The sequence below is a fragment of the Octopus bimaculoides genome, chromosome 2 (assembly GCF_046866305.1).
Source record: "Octopus bimaculoides isolate indiv1 chromosome 2, ASM4686630v1, whole genome shotgun sequence".
NCBI lineage: Eukaryota > Metazoa > Mollusca > Cephalopoda > Octopoda > Octopodidae > Octopus > Octopus bimaculoides.
This window is the reverse complement of record NC_142929.1, coordinates 48,902,320-48,924,223: the sequence shown is the minus strand read 5'-3', so window position 1 is coordinate 48,924,223 and position 21,904 is coordinate 48,902,320. Positions and strand designations below refer to the sequence as shown.

Below are 21,904 nucleotides of genomic sequence, written 5' to 3'. Positions count from 1 at the left end.
TGGAACCAAATAACACTGAAATATGATGGTGACACTCCATTATAGCTATCACTTGATGTTAGGACAGGAGATACAAAGACACAAAATTATTAGGAAGTGTGTATTCTGATGTGCAAATATATTTTTATTATTATACTTCATTGTTTTCTTTTTTTATTGTCGGTTAAGAGATCATTTGGGAGTCTGTTACTGTTATGGTATTTTGGATTCCAGCATAAATTTCAGCCTCTCAACAGTAGTATCCATGTAATAGCTGATGTGACAATTTCAAACTTAAAGAAAATGCACGATTTTCACATGAGAATAAATAATAGTTTGTTTCAGTTATGAGACAAACTTACAGTTGAAACACTATCAATATTTATGTGTTAGATTTTTATTTATCATCATCATCATCATTGTTTAACGTCCTCCCTCCATGCTGGAATGGGTTGGACGGTTTGACAGTAGCTAGCCAGGCAGAAGACTGCACCAAACTTTCGACTGGTAGCACTTGCATGTGTAAGTTGCTTGTAAAATATCATATATCTTAACTAGACTAGCAATGTCAAATGATGATGGTGACGCTGATGACAGCAATGAAGGTAAAAAAGATAATGATTATTCCTAATATAGACACAAGGTCAACAATTTTGAGGTGCTCTATGGTTTAGCCTGTTCTTTCTTGTATTATATTACAGTTTGTTCTGTTGTGCATGGTGGGTGGGTGATGTGAGTTTTGTTGGAAAATTAGTTTTAAAAAATCAGAAAACCTGATTTGTGGTCTTTTTTCCATCTCAATTCCATTCTGAGTTCAAATCCTACAAGAGTCAGCTTTGCCTTTCATCCTTTTGGATTCAATAAAATAAATTACCAGTCAGGTACTATTGATTATATCAACTAACCCTACCTTTTTTTCTTGCCTTTAACCCTCTAACGCGGAGTATAGGCCACTTATAATTGAATTCCATGTCGCATAATTTTTCGCTGCTGTACTTATACTCTGCCATGAATGTCCCCCTTTCTCTAGTTCCTTTTGTGTTGATCTACACCACAAGTTCTTAAGCCTATCCCTCTTTCTATATCCATTCGGATTCCACTGTAAAGCACTTTTTGCTACATTTAGTGTGTCTTTTCTAATTGTGCCACCAATCCACTTCCACTTTTTCTTAAATATTTGCTCCCTAATCGAAACTTGATTCGTTCTTTGCCATAGCTCCATATTGCTTATGTGTTCAGGCCATCTGATTTTAAGTATACTATGCAAGCACCTGTTGATGAATGTTCTACCACCATCTCAAAATTGCTGGTGTTGTGTCTATATCAGAAATAACTATTATCATCGACGTCATCATTTTTACCTTCATTGTTGTCATTATCACCATCATCATCATTTGACTTTTCTAATCTAGTTAAGATATAAAATATTATCAACCACTAATGTAGTGATTATTCCTCAATAAGAACCTAACAGATAAATATTCTTTTATTCTTTCACACGTTTCATTCATTTGACAGTGGCCATGCTGGAGCACCACTTTAAAGGATTTCAGTTGAAGAAATCGACTCCAGGATTTATTCTTTGTAAGCCTAGTACTTATTCTATCGGTCTCTTTTGCTGAACTACTAAGTTATGGGTACATAAACACACCACCATCGATTGTCAAGCAATGGACAAACACAGACAGAAATACACACACACATACACACATATATATATATATATATATATATATATATATATATATATACACGACTGGCTTCTTTCAGTTTCCATCTTCCAAATCCCCTCACAAGGCTTTGGTCAGCCTGAGGCTATAATAGAAGACACTTGCCCAATGTACCATGCAGTGGAATTGGGCCTGGGACCATGTGGCTGGGAAGCAAGCTTTATTACCACATAACCAGCCTGCACCTATTGAGAGTGTTTCTATCATATTCTTGTCTCCCAGCTGAAATGAGCTATCATATATTCTCATGAGAAAATGTCATTCATTCCCAACATTCTGCGTAAACATACTTGGACATGGGAAAATATTACCTTGCTTGGAAACTAGTGAGGGTTGGCAACAGGAAGGGCACCTAGCCATAGAAAATTTGCCTCAGTAGACTCCATCCAACCCATGCAAGCATGGAAAAGTGGACATAAAATGATGGTGGTGATGATAATGATGATGATGATGATATTAGGAAACCTTTATACATTTTCGTTTCTTTTTTTCTTTTTTTTTTTTTTTGCTTTCATTCTAGAACCGTATTATCCATTTTGGTCTTCTTTTTTCAAACAGTAGAATGTGATTGCTGAGTGATTGTTGCATTTTCTTGCAGATCAAATGATCACATGCAGTCTCTTGGCTTGTATGAATGTGCACAAGCATGTGAGTGTGTGTCTGCTAAGTTCAGTATGTGATAAAATATAAAGTTTCCAAGAGATAAGAATGATATCAGTTTAAGTACAAGGTTGGATTAGTTTGTTTAACATAACTAATGAACAAGTGTGATAACAAAAGTGATAGACCAAGAGCCTGTATGGAGGGAGGAGAACAATAGGGAGAAGGAGGAAAAGGGAGAGGGAGAAGCATTTATTTCAAGACATTGCAAACATTTTAACAAAAATATAGATGTCAGAAGATACACATGTAATACACACACACACATTTTCATGTTTATATACAATAGTTCAATTCTTTAACTTAACATACATCAAATTTGTAATGCTTAAAGGCATGGCTGTGAGGTAAGAAGCTTGCTTCCCAATTACATGGTTCAAGGTTCAGTCCCACTGCATGGTACCTTGGGCAATTGTTTTCTACTACAGCCTCAGGCCAATCAAAGCCCTGTGAGTGGATTTGGTAAACAAAAACTGAAAGAGGTGCATTGTATATACATATATGTGTGCATGTAAGTATATATATATATATATATATATATATATATATATATAAATATATAAAAATAGATAGATAGATAGATAGATATAGATATAGATATAGTTGAAATTTACAGAAAAACAAACGACGAAGACAGATATATAAACAACAAATAGGTGTATTAGTTTAATGCTTGGGAAGGTGAGAAAGTCTTTTACGTTTCGAGCCTATGCTCTTCAACAGAAAGGAACACAAGGCAATAAACAGAGAGAGAATTAAAAAATGCTTTTGGAGCTAGCGGACTCATGAAAATTCCAGGTTTTATAAATTTTCTTATTCTTTTCTGATGTATAAATTTATAGGTCTTTATAACATTGTTTCATTATGTTAATGATTTTGATTACGTTTTTAGTTTTGTTCCATAGTTAAGGTCATATAAAGCATATCACAAATACTCAAACATTTATTTCTTTATTGCCCACAAAGGACAAACAAAGAATTAAGTCGATAACATCGACGCCAATGAGTAACTGGTACTTATTTAATCGACCCCGAAAGGATGAAAGGCTAAGTCGACCTCGGCGGAACTTGAACTTAGAACGTACCAGCAGACAAAATACTGCTAAGCTTTTCGCCCAGCATGCTAATGTATCTGCCAGCTAGATTAGACATGGCTGTGTGGTCATGTTGTTTACTTGCCAAACTTGGAGTTTGATTCCACCATGTGATACCTTAGGCAAGTGCTTTGTGCTAATCAAAGCGTTGTCAGTGGATTTAGTGCACAGAAACTGGAAGGAGCCTGTCATATATGTATTTGTATGTATGTGTGCTCTGTGTGTGTGTGTGTGTGTGTGTGTGTGTGTGTGTGTGTGTGTGTGTGTGTGTGTGTGTGTGTGTGTTTGCCTTGACATTGCTTAATGGATGTAATGGATCCTCACCATCATGCAAGTGATGTTTCCAATTTTGTGTGTTTAGTCATGGGGAAGTATTACCTTGCATGGAAATGAGTGAGAATCTGCAACAGAAATGGTATCTATCTATAGAAAACCAGCCTCAGCAAATTCCATCTGAATTGATGCAAGCATTGACATGTAGATGTTAAAATGATGATGATTATTCTTATGATGGTGATGATAATTCTCAGTTATGATAAAAATGATAAAAAATACATTATTTGTTGAAAAAGTTGCAATGATCAAATAAAAATGTTCTCTAAGGAAAATGAAAAAGCTTGTAAATTCTTATATTTAAGAGAAAAAAGATAGTTTGAGTTGTAAGTGTATAATGGTAAACAGAAATGAAGGAAAAGTAATAATTAGATATCATCAAGCAAAGGATGCTAAAATATTATTAAATATTGACTATTATGACTATTATTAAGTTCAAATATCTATATGGACTGGTAAATATAGAAATGCATTAAATTGTGTAGCATACTAGTTGAAGTCAGGTTTGAATTGAACCTGAGGGAATTTCTGTTTCAAGGACCTAACAAGAATAGAAATAAATAAATGTTGACTGGTAGAAAAAGATACAAAGTATCCTAAATGCCTGTCTTAGCATTATAAATTTTAACTCATTGGGATATCATATATGTTTGGTTTTATTTTGAAAAAAATGTACTGTTATACTTGAGGATAGACATTTACACTATACATCCAAATAATAATCAATGGTTTGTTGGATCTTAGTTTCTGATGATTTGTGAGATGGCTTGGATCTTAAAAACAAATCTGTTTGAAGTAGTCTACATGAAAGATATCTAATTTCCAGGCAAGTTTACTGAACGCAGTTTCAACATGTTATTGATGTGATCCAATGCTTTATTCTGATATGTAACTTTTCAATCTTACTGTTGAATCTAATTCAATGATATAAGTAGCAGCACTTATTATATCAATACTGCACAGTTGAAGAAGTTGGAAATAGGTGAAGTATAGAGATCAAAAGCAGAATACCTTTGAATGTGTTGCCCCAAGTTGTAAAGAATTGAAATTAAGGGTGATTGAGAAATATACACTTCATTTTCAGTATCATAGAGTATATTAGAGCAGTAGCATTATACGTGTGTAGCAAAGAATGACTTGTTGCTTAGATGTACAGTAAAGAGCAGAACACATTATACGTATATCTACAGTTTAGTCACACTATACAACTTCATTTCTTCATAAATCAATAGTGTGTAACTTTCAATTAAATCTTATGGAGGCATAGGTGTGGTTGTGTGATAAGTAGTTTACTTCCCAACCATATGGTTCTGGGGTCAATCTCCCTACAAGTGCATGTATCTTCTACTATATTCCTCCAGATGTATCTTCTACTATGTTCTACTATTCCTGGATGGGTCATGGGCTTAGAATCCTCAGACACCTCCACCATTGGATCCTATCAGATGCAAGCATCATTAGACTTTCTAGTTGGATTCCCAAGCATGACCAACTGAGGTTATGGATATTATCCAACCATCATCTCAATCTTAGTCTACCCTTAAGTCTTCTAGTGGAGGCGCATGACTTAATTAGGGTATTGGACTTATGATCGTAAGATTGTGGTTTCAATTCCTGGACTGGGCAACCCATTGTGTTCTTGAGCAAAATACTACATTTCACATTGCTCCAGTCCACTCAGCAGGCAAAACTGAATAGTCCTGCAATGGACCGGCATCCCATCCAGGTGGAAAATTTATATGCCCTTGAAACCGGGAAACCAGCCCTTGTGAGTTGGCATGACTCAAGAAGGTAACATTACTTTTAACTTTTACCTGAGTATCCTACTGGTTTGGCTCAGCTTGAAGAATTTAGCTTGTGATTCTCTCCTGTGACATTCTAATTACATATCTGTAGTACCAGAGCTATGACCTCTCAGTGGCTTCACCTTCAGAGGCTTTCTGATTTCTGAGCTACAAACCCAGAGTTCATTCGGAGGACATCTATTTTGGCCACATATTTATGATCGCACTCTATCAGTCATTACTCAACTTTCATCACCATAAGAGAAAAAAATATCCCTAAGAAAGATATGTAGAAGCAAAGAGTACCAAACTGTATCAAGGCCAGGTTTTATTGGTTATGTGAAAAATTAGAGAATAAACATTCATATAGAACTAGTTACATGAAATCTACAGTATAATTTATTTGAATCTTGGTAGGTTTAATAGTGAATTAAGACGTCATCTACTCCTGTAATGAAGTGATTAATGTTATTGTTCTTATTTTTATCATCATAATAAATATTCTTTAACAGAATGCTTATATGTATGCTGTTGCAAACATATTGTGTTTTAAATATGTAATCATGTAATTATATAACTATTTTGATATAAACATTATTTTTTTTGTTTTTATATTTTTATTACTCTAAGCACTTTGATGATATTGGTCAAGCAATATTTTTTCCTGCTTGTTGAAACAAAAACGATGAAAATGATATTTGCATAAATATTAAAAAATCATAATAAATACATAAATTAATAAAGATTATATATTTTAGACATGTTAAATTTATAAGGATATTCTTAATTACTGCTTAATACTTACATTACTTGATATTTCTTGAGAATAAAAAGGAAATCATAAACAAATATTTTAACTAAACTTTTTTTAAATGATATATCTGAAAGAAAGTATTACTGTAAATTTTTTAAAAAATAACAACTTTGAAATGCAGTTAGTAATTATTACAGATATGTTTTCTTCAGCTTATATATATATATATATATATATATATATATAGGTATGGTGATGCAAGCAAGAAAAATAAAACTCAAATTATGAATATATGTATATTTCAATTAATATTTAGCAGAAGCAACAAAGTGGCTCAAGGGTCAAGAGTTTTGTGAGATAAGTGCCAATGTACAAAACCCTCAGCCCTTCAGTCACCTTGTTGCTTCTGCTAAATATTAATAAAAACACACACACACACACACACACACACACACACACACACACACACACACACACATCCATAGATCTAAGCATATTTATATTTTGTATTTCTTCTTAATTTTCAGATTGAATTCATTTATATTCATGTATGAAGAGACCAAGAATAGAAACATATATATATCAGAATTTTTCTTGAATCATGGAATGAGTTGAAATTAGGAAAATGAATTTGAAATACGAGGATATATTATTGTAATATTGAAAGTTCTAAAGAAAAATGCTAAATTTAAAACTTACCAAAAATGCTGAAACAACAAAATTGAAACTAAAAGACAAAAGTTTAAAATACTGAAATTTTATTGATAACCAAAAGAGCAAGAAATGAATTCGAAGCCAACAGAAAAATCAGTAACATTTTACAGACAGCAACCTACATGAATGGTGAAATTAATGAAGCAAGAAGCACCAGAGAAGGAATTACCAAACTCGACTTATGTATGTGCTTTAAAAAGCATATGCTCCTGCTTAAAAGAAAGTGAAAGAAAAATTATTGGATTAGATGCAAACGAAAATTAATATTAATAAAACAAAAATATATAAAAGAAAAGGAGAAAACTCACAAAATAAAAATTTTAGATGGTTACTAAAGATCTAAAGTTCAAACTAATTGTAAATAAGATAAGAGGGAATTAAGAAACTAGATGTAATTATCAGTTACAAGGTTGTTTGATAATACTTAGAGAAATCATTATTATAGTGAACTTTAAGTTTTTTATTGAATATTTATTTATATTAGCTATTTTTTTTTTTTTTTTGCCAACATGTTTACTAATCTAATAGAAATACTTCTGAAAGAAAGTGACAATACTTCTTTTGTAGTTATTAGGGATCATTATATTTATCAGTCATTTAGATATTATTTTTGTAATTAGTCATTAAAACCACTGTGCTAATCATGGAGGCCAAAAAAAATGAACTGGTGGATAAGAGAACTTTAAAACATTTTTTTCAAGTATATATGCATCTGCTTCCATATTGAATACAAAAACGTCATAATGTTTTAACTATGTTGCCAAAATTACTTTAGCTTAAAATGTAAGAAAATCTGAAAGTTGATGCATATGTATTTCATGACACAGTTAGGTAGAGCTGTTGATAAATATGTAGGTAGATAAGTAGCTAGAAAGAAAAAAAGAAAAGTAGACAGACAGGCAGATAGATAGATAGATAGATAGATAGATAGATAGATAGATAGACAGACAGACATAGGTAGATTTATAGACAGACAGATAGACCAATATGTAGATAGCTAGATGTATAAGTGATAGATGATATAAGTGATAAATGATAGGTAAATAGCTGAATAGACAGATACATACTCTCGTTGTTTAACATCCTCTTTCCATGTTGGCATGGGTTGGACAGTTTGACTGAGGACTGGCGAGCCAGAAGGCTGCACCAGGCTCCAATCTGACCTCGCAAAATTTCTACAGCTGGATGCCCTTCCTAACGCCAACCACTCCGAGAGTGTAGTGGGTGCTTTTACATATATATACATACATACTAGTGTAAGTATTACTTAAACAATCACAGTTCATCTAAATATGTTAGAAAGTTTGGAAACAGACTGTAAAATGTTAAGTAGAACATATAGTTTTTTTAAAAAACGAAATTTTTAATCCAAGAAGAACTGTTTGCTATACATTCCACTAGAATATACTAATATTCATAATATCTATATGCATGTATGTATATATATATATGTGTGTAGATAGATAGATAGATAGATAGATAGATAGATAGATTAGAAGAGTAACAAGTAGCAAATTCTTTCCACTGTTAGATGTAAATGTAGTAAACAAAGGGAATAAACTTAGAATAAATGAATTAAATCAAAACACCCACAGAAAATATCTTTAACAACACTTTTTTTTTTTCTTTTCAAGTGAAAGTTAAGTTATTTTTTGAAATAAAGTTATTAGATTATTCTTTGAATTCTTGATCTGATATCATTTATATTTCACTGCATTAAAATAAGATATATAAAAAATCATTTCAGACTCTATGAAAGTCTGATAAATATATATATATTTTTTCAAAAACAAAAACAAAAAAAAACAAAAAAAAAACAAACAAACAAACAATGTTTGCCATGCTTTCAAAATATAATAACAATGAAACAAATTCTAGATAAGCTCGTGGCTTTAATATGATGATTGTGATATCATATCTTGTAGTGCTATAGGTGGGTGGTACAAGGATGTACAATGACCATCAGATCAGGTTAAAATCTAGTCGTAAAATAAATAGGCAGTGTTTTTCCTTTTTCTTTTTTTTTCTTCTGTATTCAATCACTCTTTTCTAATAGCTTTGCTTATTTCTTTTCATTTCGGAAGACCTAGTCACATAAGAAAACATATCATTATAACAGAAATTACTGATTGAATGCAAAAAAGGAATGAATTGGGCAACATGGACAGGTTTTTATAAAAATTTATCATATCTTCAAAGGATTTTACACGCTAACAAAGTAATACCCACAAGTAAACACAAAGGAAGAGAAGACTACACTTTGCTAAATTTACAAAGTAAGATATGTACTTCACAATTTATTTTTATAGCTGTCTTTGAAACCATTGAAATATTAAAAAACAAACAAAACAAAGCAAATTTAACCTGCCTAGAGATTAGTAAACAACTTCAATGTTTGGAAAGAGAAACCAGGTCTTAACTTCTGTTTTTAAAATTGTTTACTCTGTGAAGATTGTTTCGACCTTGCTTTAAAAAAAATACATAAATACACCAAACTTTCCATTTTGAGATAAATTTCATCAACTTTTACAAAGACGAACAATACGAGAAGGCCAAACGTTTGAAGCCAAAGTAAAAAAAGCAATCACAAAGATCTAGTGGAAATTCTATGAAGTCATATGTATATAATAAGTTCATCTATTGATTTTTTAAATTGTGTAAAAAAATAAAAAAAAAGAAATGAAATTTTCAATAAACAAAAGGAAATTTTACTTGGAACCTCACAAGAAGTTATAGCAAAAGGTCTATGCATACTGCTGGAACGCTAGAAGTTATCTTCTTGTCATTGTGCAGTTGATACATAAGATATGGAGTTCTATTTCTTACCCATGCATCTTCCTTTGCGAACAAGTAGAGTTGCATCTTTTCCACCAAGTAAGTTCACAAGCTTAATTTTTCATTGATATCTCATGTGCTTTTCATATTTTAATAAATGTGCCAACGTTGTTAAAACTGTTGTAGGTATAAAGATGAAAATAGAAATAACAAAGGTGATGGCAGTATAGGTAAAAGAAGTGATAAAGATAGAAATTATATATATATATATATATATATATATATATATATATATATATATATATATATATATATATATATATATATATATATATATATATATAAATAATTACAGCTTCTTTCACTCTTCCCTGTCTGCACTATTATGCATGCACACAATCACTTCCTACAAATCTCTCTTTCTTTCTCTCTCTCTCTCTCTCTCTCTCTCTCTCTCTCTCTCTCTCTCTCCCACACACACACACACACACACACACACACACACACACATTTAATAACAGTCTGATTTGGCTCCAAGCTGCAACTTCAAGTTGCATAAACTCATCAAAGAAACCTGATGAATTTTCAAGTTGCAAGGAGCTAAATAAGACTGCTATTAAATAATATATGTAACTCCTACCAAATGTGTCGATAACCACATATATGATACAGATGCAGTGGAATTATGTCACTGATCAGGTTGCAGTTGGTGCAATGAACATTTTTGATATCAAATACCAAATAAGTATAAGTTTATTAAATGTACATATATGTAAATTTATTTACAATTTATCCATGCATGTCTCACTTTATACACGCTACCAATGAATTTACTAATATGTAGATAACTATTGATGTGAAAAAACAAAACTGAAATAGTGACTGATAACAGTAATGAAGATAAAAATGCTGTTTGTTAACTATGATTCATTTTTACATCTTTCTTGATGTATATGTAATATATTGAATTAGTGTATCAGTACTACAAAAGTGTACCCACTGAACTTAAGAGCTCTATTCATGAACATATCTTTATTCTCCAATAGACTGTCTTATCTTTTCCCGTGGACCATGGAAGCATGCTATATCTTTCTCCATTGATTTCTTGTTCCAGCTATGGTTATGCATTCAGCTGGAAGTCTTTCAGTCTATTCTGTGATGTTGTCCATCCAGCATCTTCTTGAACTCCCTCTTGTTACTTTTCCATTGACTCTTCTCCTAACGATGTAGTTGCTGAAGTTCAGCCATGATGACCTGCCCAAAATACTGCAGCTTTCTCTTCCTGACAGTTGTCAAAATTTCTCATTTTGTTCTCATCTCCGCAGATACTAACTCATTTGTTCAATGGACAGTCCAACTGATCCTCATAACTCTTTGGTCACACTTTTTTTCAAATGCTTTGAGTTTGGCAGTGTCATTTGCCCTGGGGGTCCAGCTTTCACATTTGTACAGTGCAACATTCCAAACTACTGTCTTCAGGAGCTTTAATTTGATGTTCTTGTTAAGAGTTCTGTCTTTCCATATTGTAATGAGTGATTATAAGATTGTTCCTACTGCCCTGAATCATGTTGTTAGTTCATGATCTTTTTTTGTTATTGTTCTATGACAGCAGGAATAAGTTTGCATAGAGTTTAACTTGGCTAAAATGAATGATCAGAGTAGAATATTGAGAACAGAAAACAAACATCTCAATATTTAAAACTTTTGTTTCACTGGGATACAGGGATTTTTATGGCTTAACCACAAACATTGTTAACCATATAATCGTTATGTATTTAATATGTAATTAATACATAATTAGTTTGAATGAGCTGAGTAAATCAGGAAGGTATTATGAAACAGGAACAGTGTTTAGATTTAAATATTCCATAATTCTTATGTTTGTATGGTTAATAATGTTTACATTTATGGCAGCAAGCTGGAAGAACCATTAGCATGCCAGGTGAAATGCTTAGTGGTATTTTGTCTGCTGTTACATTATGAGTTCAAATTCCACCAAGGTTGACTTTTACTGTCATCCTTTCAGGGTTGATTAAATAAGTACCAGTTATGCACTGCGGTCGATATAATCGACTTAATCCCTTTGTCTGTCCTTGTTTGTTCCCTCTATGTTTAGCCCCCTGTGGGCAATAAAGAAATAAATAATGTTCACATCTGATACAGTTGTAGAGCATAATGATAAAATCTTGAAATATCATTAAGATCCTTGTTTTCTATTCTTACAAATATTTTAATGTCTTTTAATTTGATTGTCTAAATAGCTGACCATATATATAATATACTACATATATGTCTATAAAATATATATACATTTTTTTACATAAAAATTGTAAATGATTTCTAATGAAATTTATTTGCACTCATTTAACCCCCTCTATATATATTTAAGTTTGAAATACAGTAATATATAATATACACAGTTACTATAATGCAGTCTTTTTCCATTATCACTACCACTTGAGGATTTTTAATTGATTTTGTTTGGTATTTTGGTAAATCTTGAAAATTAAACATAAATTTTGTGTTGACTTATTGACGTGAGTGCATGCAGGTATTCATGCTTGCATAAGCAATATTTGAGATATTAAATTTTCTCAGGATATCAATTTTGTTTTGATTAATTATATAAACTGGAAAACACATTGATATTTCTGTATAGCATGTGAGGTAAAAATAAATAAATAAGTAAATAATGTAAAAAATAAGGATCAAAAGCTACAAGTAAAATTTTTCACTTTATCAAATAAACTGCTTAAATTATTCAGCTGTGAAGTTTAACAGTATCTTCATTTACAGTTGACCTACTGCACTTTGTATGGCTTTAAATTTCAAGACATTTTATAACAAATATGATTTATGAAACAAATACCATTAACATTGAAACAGAATAGTCTTTTTAGAAAACAAAAAAAAAAAAAAAAGGAAAAATAGAAAATTAAATTTACGAAATATGAATTATTTTTTTCTGAAACTGACACACAATTGTATTATAAAATTCTGACTTCACACTATCAAAAGTAATTATCTCATTACACAACTGATTTTAAACATAAAAGTTACAAAAAAAAAAATTGCATCGTTTATTTTGAAAAACACCTGGAATCAATCAGGGGAAATGACCTACTGTAAACTCTTATAATCATATATTGATCATGTTTGCATAAATTCACGATGAAACATTTATTTGGATCAATAGTTCAGTTTACAGATCATCATCATCACTGACTTGCTCAATAGTTTTCAGTTTTGTTAATAATCTATAAAGTAGTATATCGTTATAGTACATTTCGCAGTGACTAATTGTAGTAATTCACTGTTATTTAATTAAAGGGACTTACCACTATTAATTGTTTGGTTTTGTTTCACGTTTTGAATTATAGGTTTAAAAATGCGTTATTTTTTTTATAGAATTTATTTCCTGCCATTATTGATTTCAATTAATAACTTTCAGTTGTTGTTGATATGTGCTGAGGTATAGACATATGTACATGCTGGTAGTCACTCTTGCATTAACAATATTTGAGATGCTATTTGATATATAACATAGTGAGTGCTGAGAAAATTAGGGATGAATAATTGGTTTGAGAGTGTGCTAGGAGTGGTATGGTAAGAGGCATGCTTCCCAGCCACATGGTTCTGAGTTCAGTCCCATCACATTGCACCTTTGGCAAGTGTCTTCTGCTATAGCCTCAGGCCAATCAAAATCTTGTGAGTGGATCTGGAAGACAGAAACTTAGAGAAGCCTGTCATACATATATATGTATGTATGTATGTATGTATGTATGTATGTATTTATGCGTGTGTCTTTGTGTCTGTGTTTGTCCCTCACCCTCACTTGACACCCGATGCTGGTGTGTTTATGCCCCCATAACTTAGCAGTTCAGCAAAGAAGACTGATAGAATAAGTGTTAGGCTTACAAAGAATAAGTTCTGGGATCGATTTCTTTGGCTAAAAGAACCCTTTAAGGAGGTGCTCCAGCATGGCCGCAGCCAAATGACTGAAACAAATCAAAAACTAAAAGAATAGAAACTAAGGATTGGCAGCAAATTTTGCTAATAATTTGATGTACAGATAGGCATTTACCAAAGTTCTGCTTAATTCATTGATGTTTATTGTAAGCTCTTGTAGATTTGTTGCCTTTAGAACTTTATCTGGTGACATGGGAAGTGTGGTTGTGTGGTGAAAAGTTTGTTTTCCTACCATATGGCTCAGCTTCAGGCTCAGTCCCACTGTGTGGTACTTTAGGCAAGGTATTAACAATAAATAGAGGGGAGAAAATTTCAGTGCCTTCTGGAATATACTCTGCTAGATTTTATAAAAGAGAATTGGCAGAAATACTATATACATATATTATAATACTCCTGCCAATTCGCTCTCCCCCCTCTCTCTCTCTGCGCATGTACACACACACATGCACACGCATGTACACACATATACATATATGAGTCTACTCCTGTGTGACTTTGTATATACATTGTGTATTCAGTCAGTACTTGTGAATGAGTGCATAACTGGAGGAACAAATCCATATTTACATCAGTAAGTACATGTGTAAGTGGGTACATATGTTGGTAGTGGGGCTCCAAAAGGGGTCTCAGGGAGTAGCGTCCCTGCCTTTCTTTGCTAGTTTTCCACTACATTTCTTAAAAATTCATGGTAGAGGCCTTGGTCTTGGGACCACTCATGTCTAGAAACTGAGATTAGGGGTAAGCAAGAACATGCTCCCCATAGAAAATCCAGCTCCAAAACAGCCTCATGATAGCAAAGGAGAATGAGCACCAGCCAGCCCAAAGGTTGGGGTCGGCTGCATCTACCTACCTCGGTTGGTATGGCATTGAGGTAGATCCATTAACAGGGAAAAAACCCAGATTTAAAACACTGGATGATGATAATGTGTGTGTGTGTGTGTGTGTGTGTGTGTGTGTGTATGTGTATGTATATGTATGTATGTGTGTATATATATATATATATATATATATATATATATATATATATATATATATATACATGTACATACATACAAAAATCCCTTCACTATCATGGGTGTTACATTCCAACTTACCCTGTGATAGGTAAAAATCTGCAAAGTAGAAACAGCACTGTGCTCTATTTATATTTATTAATTTTTAGGCATGAAAATGATTATTTTACCACAGAAATAATTAAAATCTAAAAAAAATATAAATACGTATTGGCCATAGAAATCCACGATATAGTGAGAAGCCTACAATATAAATTTACATATATTAGCCAGAAAAATCCATGATGTACTGAGCATGCTATAGGTGTACCGAGCATGCGATAAGTGAACTGCAATGTACTGAGTGCACAATAGACGAACCATGATATGGCAAGGGATTACTGTTTGCCTATATATATATATATATATATATATATAGCACTCATCTATATGCAAATGATATGTACATAACAGATGCAGCAGAATCTCTGACAGTTTGAGAAAGAAGCTACTCCTTAAATGTTCTACCTTCACTGGAGTAGGGAACATAAAAAAAGAACCTAGCTAGACATATAATTCAGTAGTGCATAAAAACCTGAGCCAATGTCTAATCTTGTTCTTACTAGACTATTTTGATATTATGACTTAATCTATGAAACACAGCCTCCTCATACTTGGTCAAAGTAGTGAGGAAAGAATCATGAAGTAATTATGCAAATAGGAAGGTCAGTATGCCTGACTCAAGAAGGCCATACAAGAAGTAGGATGAAGTAGCCAGGTAATATATGAGGATGCTGAACTTCTCAGACAAAATAAGAGACATTTGATAGGAATAGCATGTGAAGTAGGATTTTATAAGAAGTTAAGGCTTTATTTTCATCACAACCAAGAGAATATTACTATGTATATTTATATGTATGTATATATATGTATTCATGTATGTATATATGCATGTATGTGTGTACATAAATATGTATTTATGTATATATATGTGTATGTATATACATATATGCCAATGCATCACTTTCATTTAAGGCACAGGAGTAGCTATGTGGTAAGTAGGTTGCTTACCAGCCACATGGTTCCGGGTCCCACTGTGTGGCACCTTGGGCAAGTGTCTTCTACTATAACGTTGGGCCAGCCAATTCTTTGTGAGTGGATTTGGTAGACAGAAACTGTATACATCGTGTATATATATATATATATATATATATATATATATATACACACACACACACACACACACACACACACACACACACACACACACACACACACACACACACACACACACACACACACACACACACACACACACACACACACACACACACACACACACACACACACACACACATATATATATTTATGTATATATTTTACATTTTTTTCATATCAATTTTCAGTTTACATAAGCCATGTTTGCAAGCAAGCAAATAAGGAAATAATAATTGATGATTCTAAGCTAATAATTTACAGCTTTCTGAAAACGATATTTTATAAATAGTTATTAATCAGCCATGTTTCAAAACGTCTACCTCAATGTACAATCCTCATGTATTCACTGTTCATGCAGCTATTAATAAAGAACTCTGTTGGGATTTTATGTATCAGCTTTCTAAACATTAACGTGAAATTTCCACATATGTAAACGTATTATAATTCAGAAAATTCAGGCTTTAGCTTTATTCTTTATTCTTTTATTCTACTTGTTTCAATCATTTGGGTGCGGTTATACTGGAGCACTATCTTGACCCCAGGGCTTATTTTGTAAGCCTAGTAATTATTTTATCGGTCTCTTTTGTGGAACCGCTAAGTTACAGGGATGTAAACACACTAGCACCAGTTGTCGAAGCAATGATGGGAGGGACAGACACAGACACAAAGACACACACACAGATATAAACATATATATATAAATATATATATGACAGGCTACATTCAGTTTCCACCTACCAAAACCACTCACAAGGCTTTGGTCAGCCTGAAGCTTTAGTAGAAGACACTCACCCAAGGTGCCCCAAATCCAGAAAATTGTTATGGATGTAAATGAGACTGTGTGGTTAAGAAGATTGCTTTCCTACTATCTGGTTAGGAGTTTGGAGTTCTATTCCACTCTGTGGCACCTTGGGTAAAAATGTTTTTTACCATAGCCTTGGGTTAGCCAAAGTCTTTTGTTTAAAATTAGGTCCATAGAAAGCTTCTTCAAGCTTCTTGATAGTTTCTATTATTTTATTCTTTGTTTTAGTCATTTGACTGTGGCCATGCTGGAGCACCACCATGAAGGGTTTTTTAGATGAGCAATCGACCCAAGACTTATTTCTTATGCCTAGTACTTATTCTACCGGTCTCTTTCTTGGTCCCTTATTCTATTGGTCCTTTTCTTGGATAGTAGATATATCCTATCACCTAATATAACATCACTATTTTGCATTTGAGTACTTAAACCAGGATCCACTCTCGTGTAGTAATCAGGTTAGGTTAAGGGTCTTCCTCCCACCATTCTCAGATGCCTTGAAAAAGGTTAAACACTTTACCCTCCCCACTCTGACTAAAACACATAAACTAAGATATGACTTTCCTTGTTTTAGAAATTTAATAATTTTGGCAAATAATAATTCATGTGGTAACAATTTAGTGTGGTCCATATGCGATATCTCTTGCATTCGCATAATTTTCAGTCCATTCTTCAGCATTTTTATTCAAGAAAAGTGCAAGGCACCACGAGGATTTCAAAGAATCTTTTTGTGTTGGCAGTAACGAAATCCTGAAGTTGTTTCAGCTGATTCAGGATTTTTTTGATGCTCGTTTGCTCAGTTTTGAGTCAACTGGTTTCAGCAGAACATGCTTTATTTTGTTTTGTTTTTTGTCTCATGTGAAACAGCTGAATCAAAAGATGCAAGTGCCACAAGTTCCTCAGAAAGGTACCACAAATGTCTCAAGAACTTATTGAGTGCAGCACTTGCAATTTTGTCATTCTTTTGCTTGTAGAGCTGCAGATTTTTTACAAAATGCAAATCTGAGGGTATGGGTGCCAGGTATCATGATATGATGTATATCACAGCTGAAAAACAACAAACATCTCTCAGTCCTTTTTCTTCTCTCTCAGTTAGTTAGTTAAACATCCAAATTTTAATGCAGTAAATTAACTTGGTCATCCATTGTGCTCTGTGATAACTGCCAGGTGCTTTAAAGCTGATTCCTGACTTGGGGGTACTATCGAGGAAAATGAGTGTTAGCTCGAGCAGTTCCTTGTACTCATCATGAGGCTCCTGTTCATTAAGCTGAGCTTGAGCAAATTGAATCATTTCTTCAGCATCTGAGATTTTCTCTGTAATGTTAGGGTCATCTGTTACTGTCTGGTAATTGTTTTTGTCAATTTCCACCAACTTTGCTTTGAATCTCTTAAACAGTTGTATGTCGGGGCCAGTAGAAGATGGCAAGGAGACAGAAAATGTACAATAAATACAAACTGAAAAATAACAATATACAAAATGTTCAGTGGATGGTAGCAACGTCTAAAATGTGTTCAATTGTGCTGAAATATTACCTGTTGAGTTTTTGCACTAAATGAAATAACATTATAGGGTGTCTTCAAGTTTTTGAAATGATAAGTTATTTTGCATCACCCTAATGTATATATGTATATATGTGTGTGTGTGTGTGTGTGTATATATATATATATATATATATATATGGGTACAGGAGTGGCTGTGTGGTAAGTAGCTTGCTTACCGACCACATGGTTCCGGGTTCATTCCCACTGCATGGCACTTTGTGAGTGGATTTGGTAGACGGAAACTGAAAGAAGCCCGTCGTATATATGTATATATATATATATATATATATATATATATATATATATATATATATATATATATATATATATATATATATGGGAGAATATACGAAAAAACAACAACAGACGAAGACAGGTGGTGTAAATAACAAAAGGATGTATTAGTATGACGCTCGGGAATACGGAAAGTCTTTGACGTTTCGAGCTACGCTCTTCAACAGAAAGAATACGGAGACAAGGAGAAAAACACAGAGGAAAAGAAATTGAATAGTGTCCAGTCAACGGTCAATCATAATAATGGTCAACCGATGGTGGTGTGTTTACTACCCCATAACTTAGCGGTTCGGCAAAAGAAACCGATAGAATAAGTACTAGGCTTACAAAGAATAATTCCTGGGGTCGATTAGCTCGACTAAAGGCGGTGCTCCAGCATGGCCACAGTCAAATGACTGAAACAAGTAAAAGAGTAAAAGAGTAACAAAGTATATATATACACACACACACACACACACACACCCTAATTAAATATTCTAAATGACTTGAGACACCTGTCCTGCCTTGGTTTTGTTGTCCTTTTTCCTCTAATATAATATATATCTGCTAACTCGAAAGACTAATATAGACCTCTAGCTCCAGCCTCAGATGTGAACTTGGAACCTAACGGATGACCAATTATAACACTTATTCAGTGTACCTATTCATTTAAATCACCAGTGAACTTTCAAATCCCATTAGTTTTGCTTGGGTGGTAAACTGATATTGTTATCTGGTTTAATGCTATTGGCTGGTACATAGGATGCCTTTTTAATCTTTGATGATTGAATCAGAAAATATGTTTTATTCAAGTAAAAGACATTCTTTTTTTCTGTCTTTTTTATTTCTGTCTATGAGGCTACAATATGCAATAAAGATGTTGATCCCTTTGATGCACAGCCTATCTGTCACGATGAGACATATCAGTTAGTGTGGACATATAGTATCAGACATTATATGGTGACTTGCAAAGTGTTAAAGTATTTCAAGTAGCATGTCGACTTGCAATCATGTGTGAAAATTGACATTTACTGTCTAGATGAATCCTCCAGCATGTATATACTGTAGGAGACCAAGGTCATTCCTTAAACAAACAAAACAAGAAAGGAAAAATGATCTAGCCAATTTCTGTTATGTATCCAGTGGCACAATCAAGTTTTCTCTTAAACAAATTTATATTTTTAATGGCTTTGATCTCATCAGGCAGACTATTGTAAACTGAGCATGATGCATGATCTAGTATGCTTTTAGATCTATCAAGATTAATTCTTTCAACAAATAAATTATTTCGGTTTTGATTTTCCTTGCGATTGACTTCAAAGTTCATCATTTTTTGTTTTTTGAGAGAGAAAAGGCTGGTACATATCAAGTTGTCATTTATAGGCAAAGAGGGACAATCTTTTTTCATTGATTTTGAATATAGTTGTAGTTATATATTTTTTAAGAAGTGGACCAGTATGTGCTAAGTAATGTGTGCCGTCCAATATTCTCAAGTACGTTTTGTCATACAAAAATATTTCATTTATCAAATAATTGTGTTTGTTACACCATTCTACATTCACATAAATCATTACCAGATACATCAAGAAGTTTTACAATGTATGTAAAGCTTGTTATTCACAAATAGTCATGTTTTAAAGTAATCCCTATCAGGTGTGATATACTCTTTATATATGTCTATATATCTATCTATCTATCTATATATATATATATATATATATATACATCCACACACTCTTTATATGTGTATATATATATACTCGGTATACATATATATACACACACACACACAATCTTTATATGTATATGTATATACATGTATATATATGTAAAAATATTCATATACTTGTATTTTGAGTTCTATTTTTCCTGTTTGCACCAACATACTTGGGTGTGTGATAGTATATATATATATATATATATATATATATATATATATATATATATATATATATATGCATATATGTATATAAATATATAATTCATAATTACAGTGTAGCTTTTAAAATAAATGAATAATAGAGTAAAAGATTATGAATTGGATAAGATCATTACCTCACGTTTGTTGTCATTTTCGTTGTTGCAGTTGCTTTATGTCGATATTGATTGAGCAGACCGTTAGTCAAAGATGTTTCAGCTGTCATACATTTTTCTGTTTTTTAGATAGTGTGTACATCAGTTTACATCTGCGTTGTTGGCCAGTTGGCTGGTTGTCTGACTGACCAACTAATTAATCTGCTTCCAGGTCTGCTTCATGTCTTCTAAGTAAACCTGGAGGCGAGAAGGTACATCATTGATGAGGTCGTGAATGGCATTGAAAGAACTTTGATAAATAAATAAGTGATTGTTTAACTAATAGATTAAACAGCGGTCGGTCGGTCGGTCAGTCGGTCGGTCGGTTTGGTCGGTCGGTCGGTCAGAGGGTTCACCAGTTGACTGGCATTAAAGAGGTGAATTTGAAGCAGTGCATGTATTTGTTGTTATTGGTATGGTGACCCTCACAAGATGCAACAAGATTTGTTAGAACACAAATCTATTTTATGGGTCTCAGAAAAAATAGTGATGGTAATATTTAAAGGTTAATTTCCTAATCTCCTTGCAACCTGTTTTTTGTTCCAGTTTCCAAATTTATATTAGAGCACAAAAGATGCCTGAGAAGAATCTGAAGACTGCTTTTATCAAACATTTGTAAAGATCCCCTCTAGTCATGAATGACCATGAGATTGCACCTAGAAAGTTACCCTCTGAGGCACAAGTCCGGGTAAGATTCTTTATAGAAGACCGGCAATCGCCCATGCATACCAGTCTCCCCTCTTCATGCCACCAATGTTGTCCAAGGGAAATGCAGAAGCTGATACTGTTTGGTACCAGTGACATCACAACTCATTTCTACAGCTGAGTGAATTGGGGCAACATAAAATAAATGTTTTGCTCAAGAACACAACACACAGCCCAGTCCAAGAATTGAACTCACAACCTCATGATTGTAACCCTGACATTCTAACCACTGAGTCATGTGCCTTCACTCTGTCAGACATATAATGATGATAATTAGTAGGATATTGTATGTACAATGAGATAAAATTACAATTATTTCACTCTAAAATGAAACGTCATGAATAACAATGGCAAAAATTACAATATTTTCTCACAAGTCAAATTTTCCACACCAAAATTTACAGCCAAAAAAGGTACATCAATCTATACACCCAGAAAATTTTTGTGGACAAAAAATTTCATGTGAAATGCAGCAGGATTTGGAAAGATTGTGACATTGTATGAATATTT

General features: G+C 32.9%; 1 protein-coding gene across 1 annotated transcript in view; it reads left to right on the top strand.

Moving 5' to 3' along the window:
* Positions 1–21,904, top strand: part of LOC106871625 (uncharacterized) — a 587,895-nt gene that overhangs the window by 314,028 nt on the left and 251,963 nt on the right. Inside the window, exon 4 of the mRNA XM_014918237.3 lies at positions 6,862–9,922. Coding sequence (XP_014773723.1) covers positions 9,856–9,922 — 67 coding nt within the window. The 5' untranslated portion in view covers positions 6,862–9,855. The remainder of the gene's footprint in view (positions 1–6,861; positions 9,923–21,904) is intronic.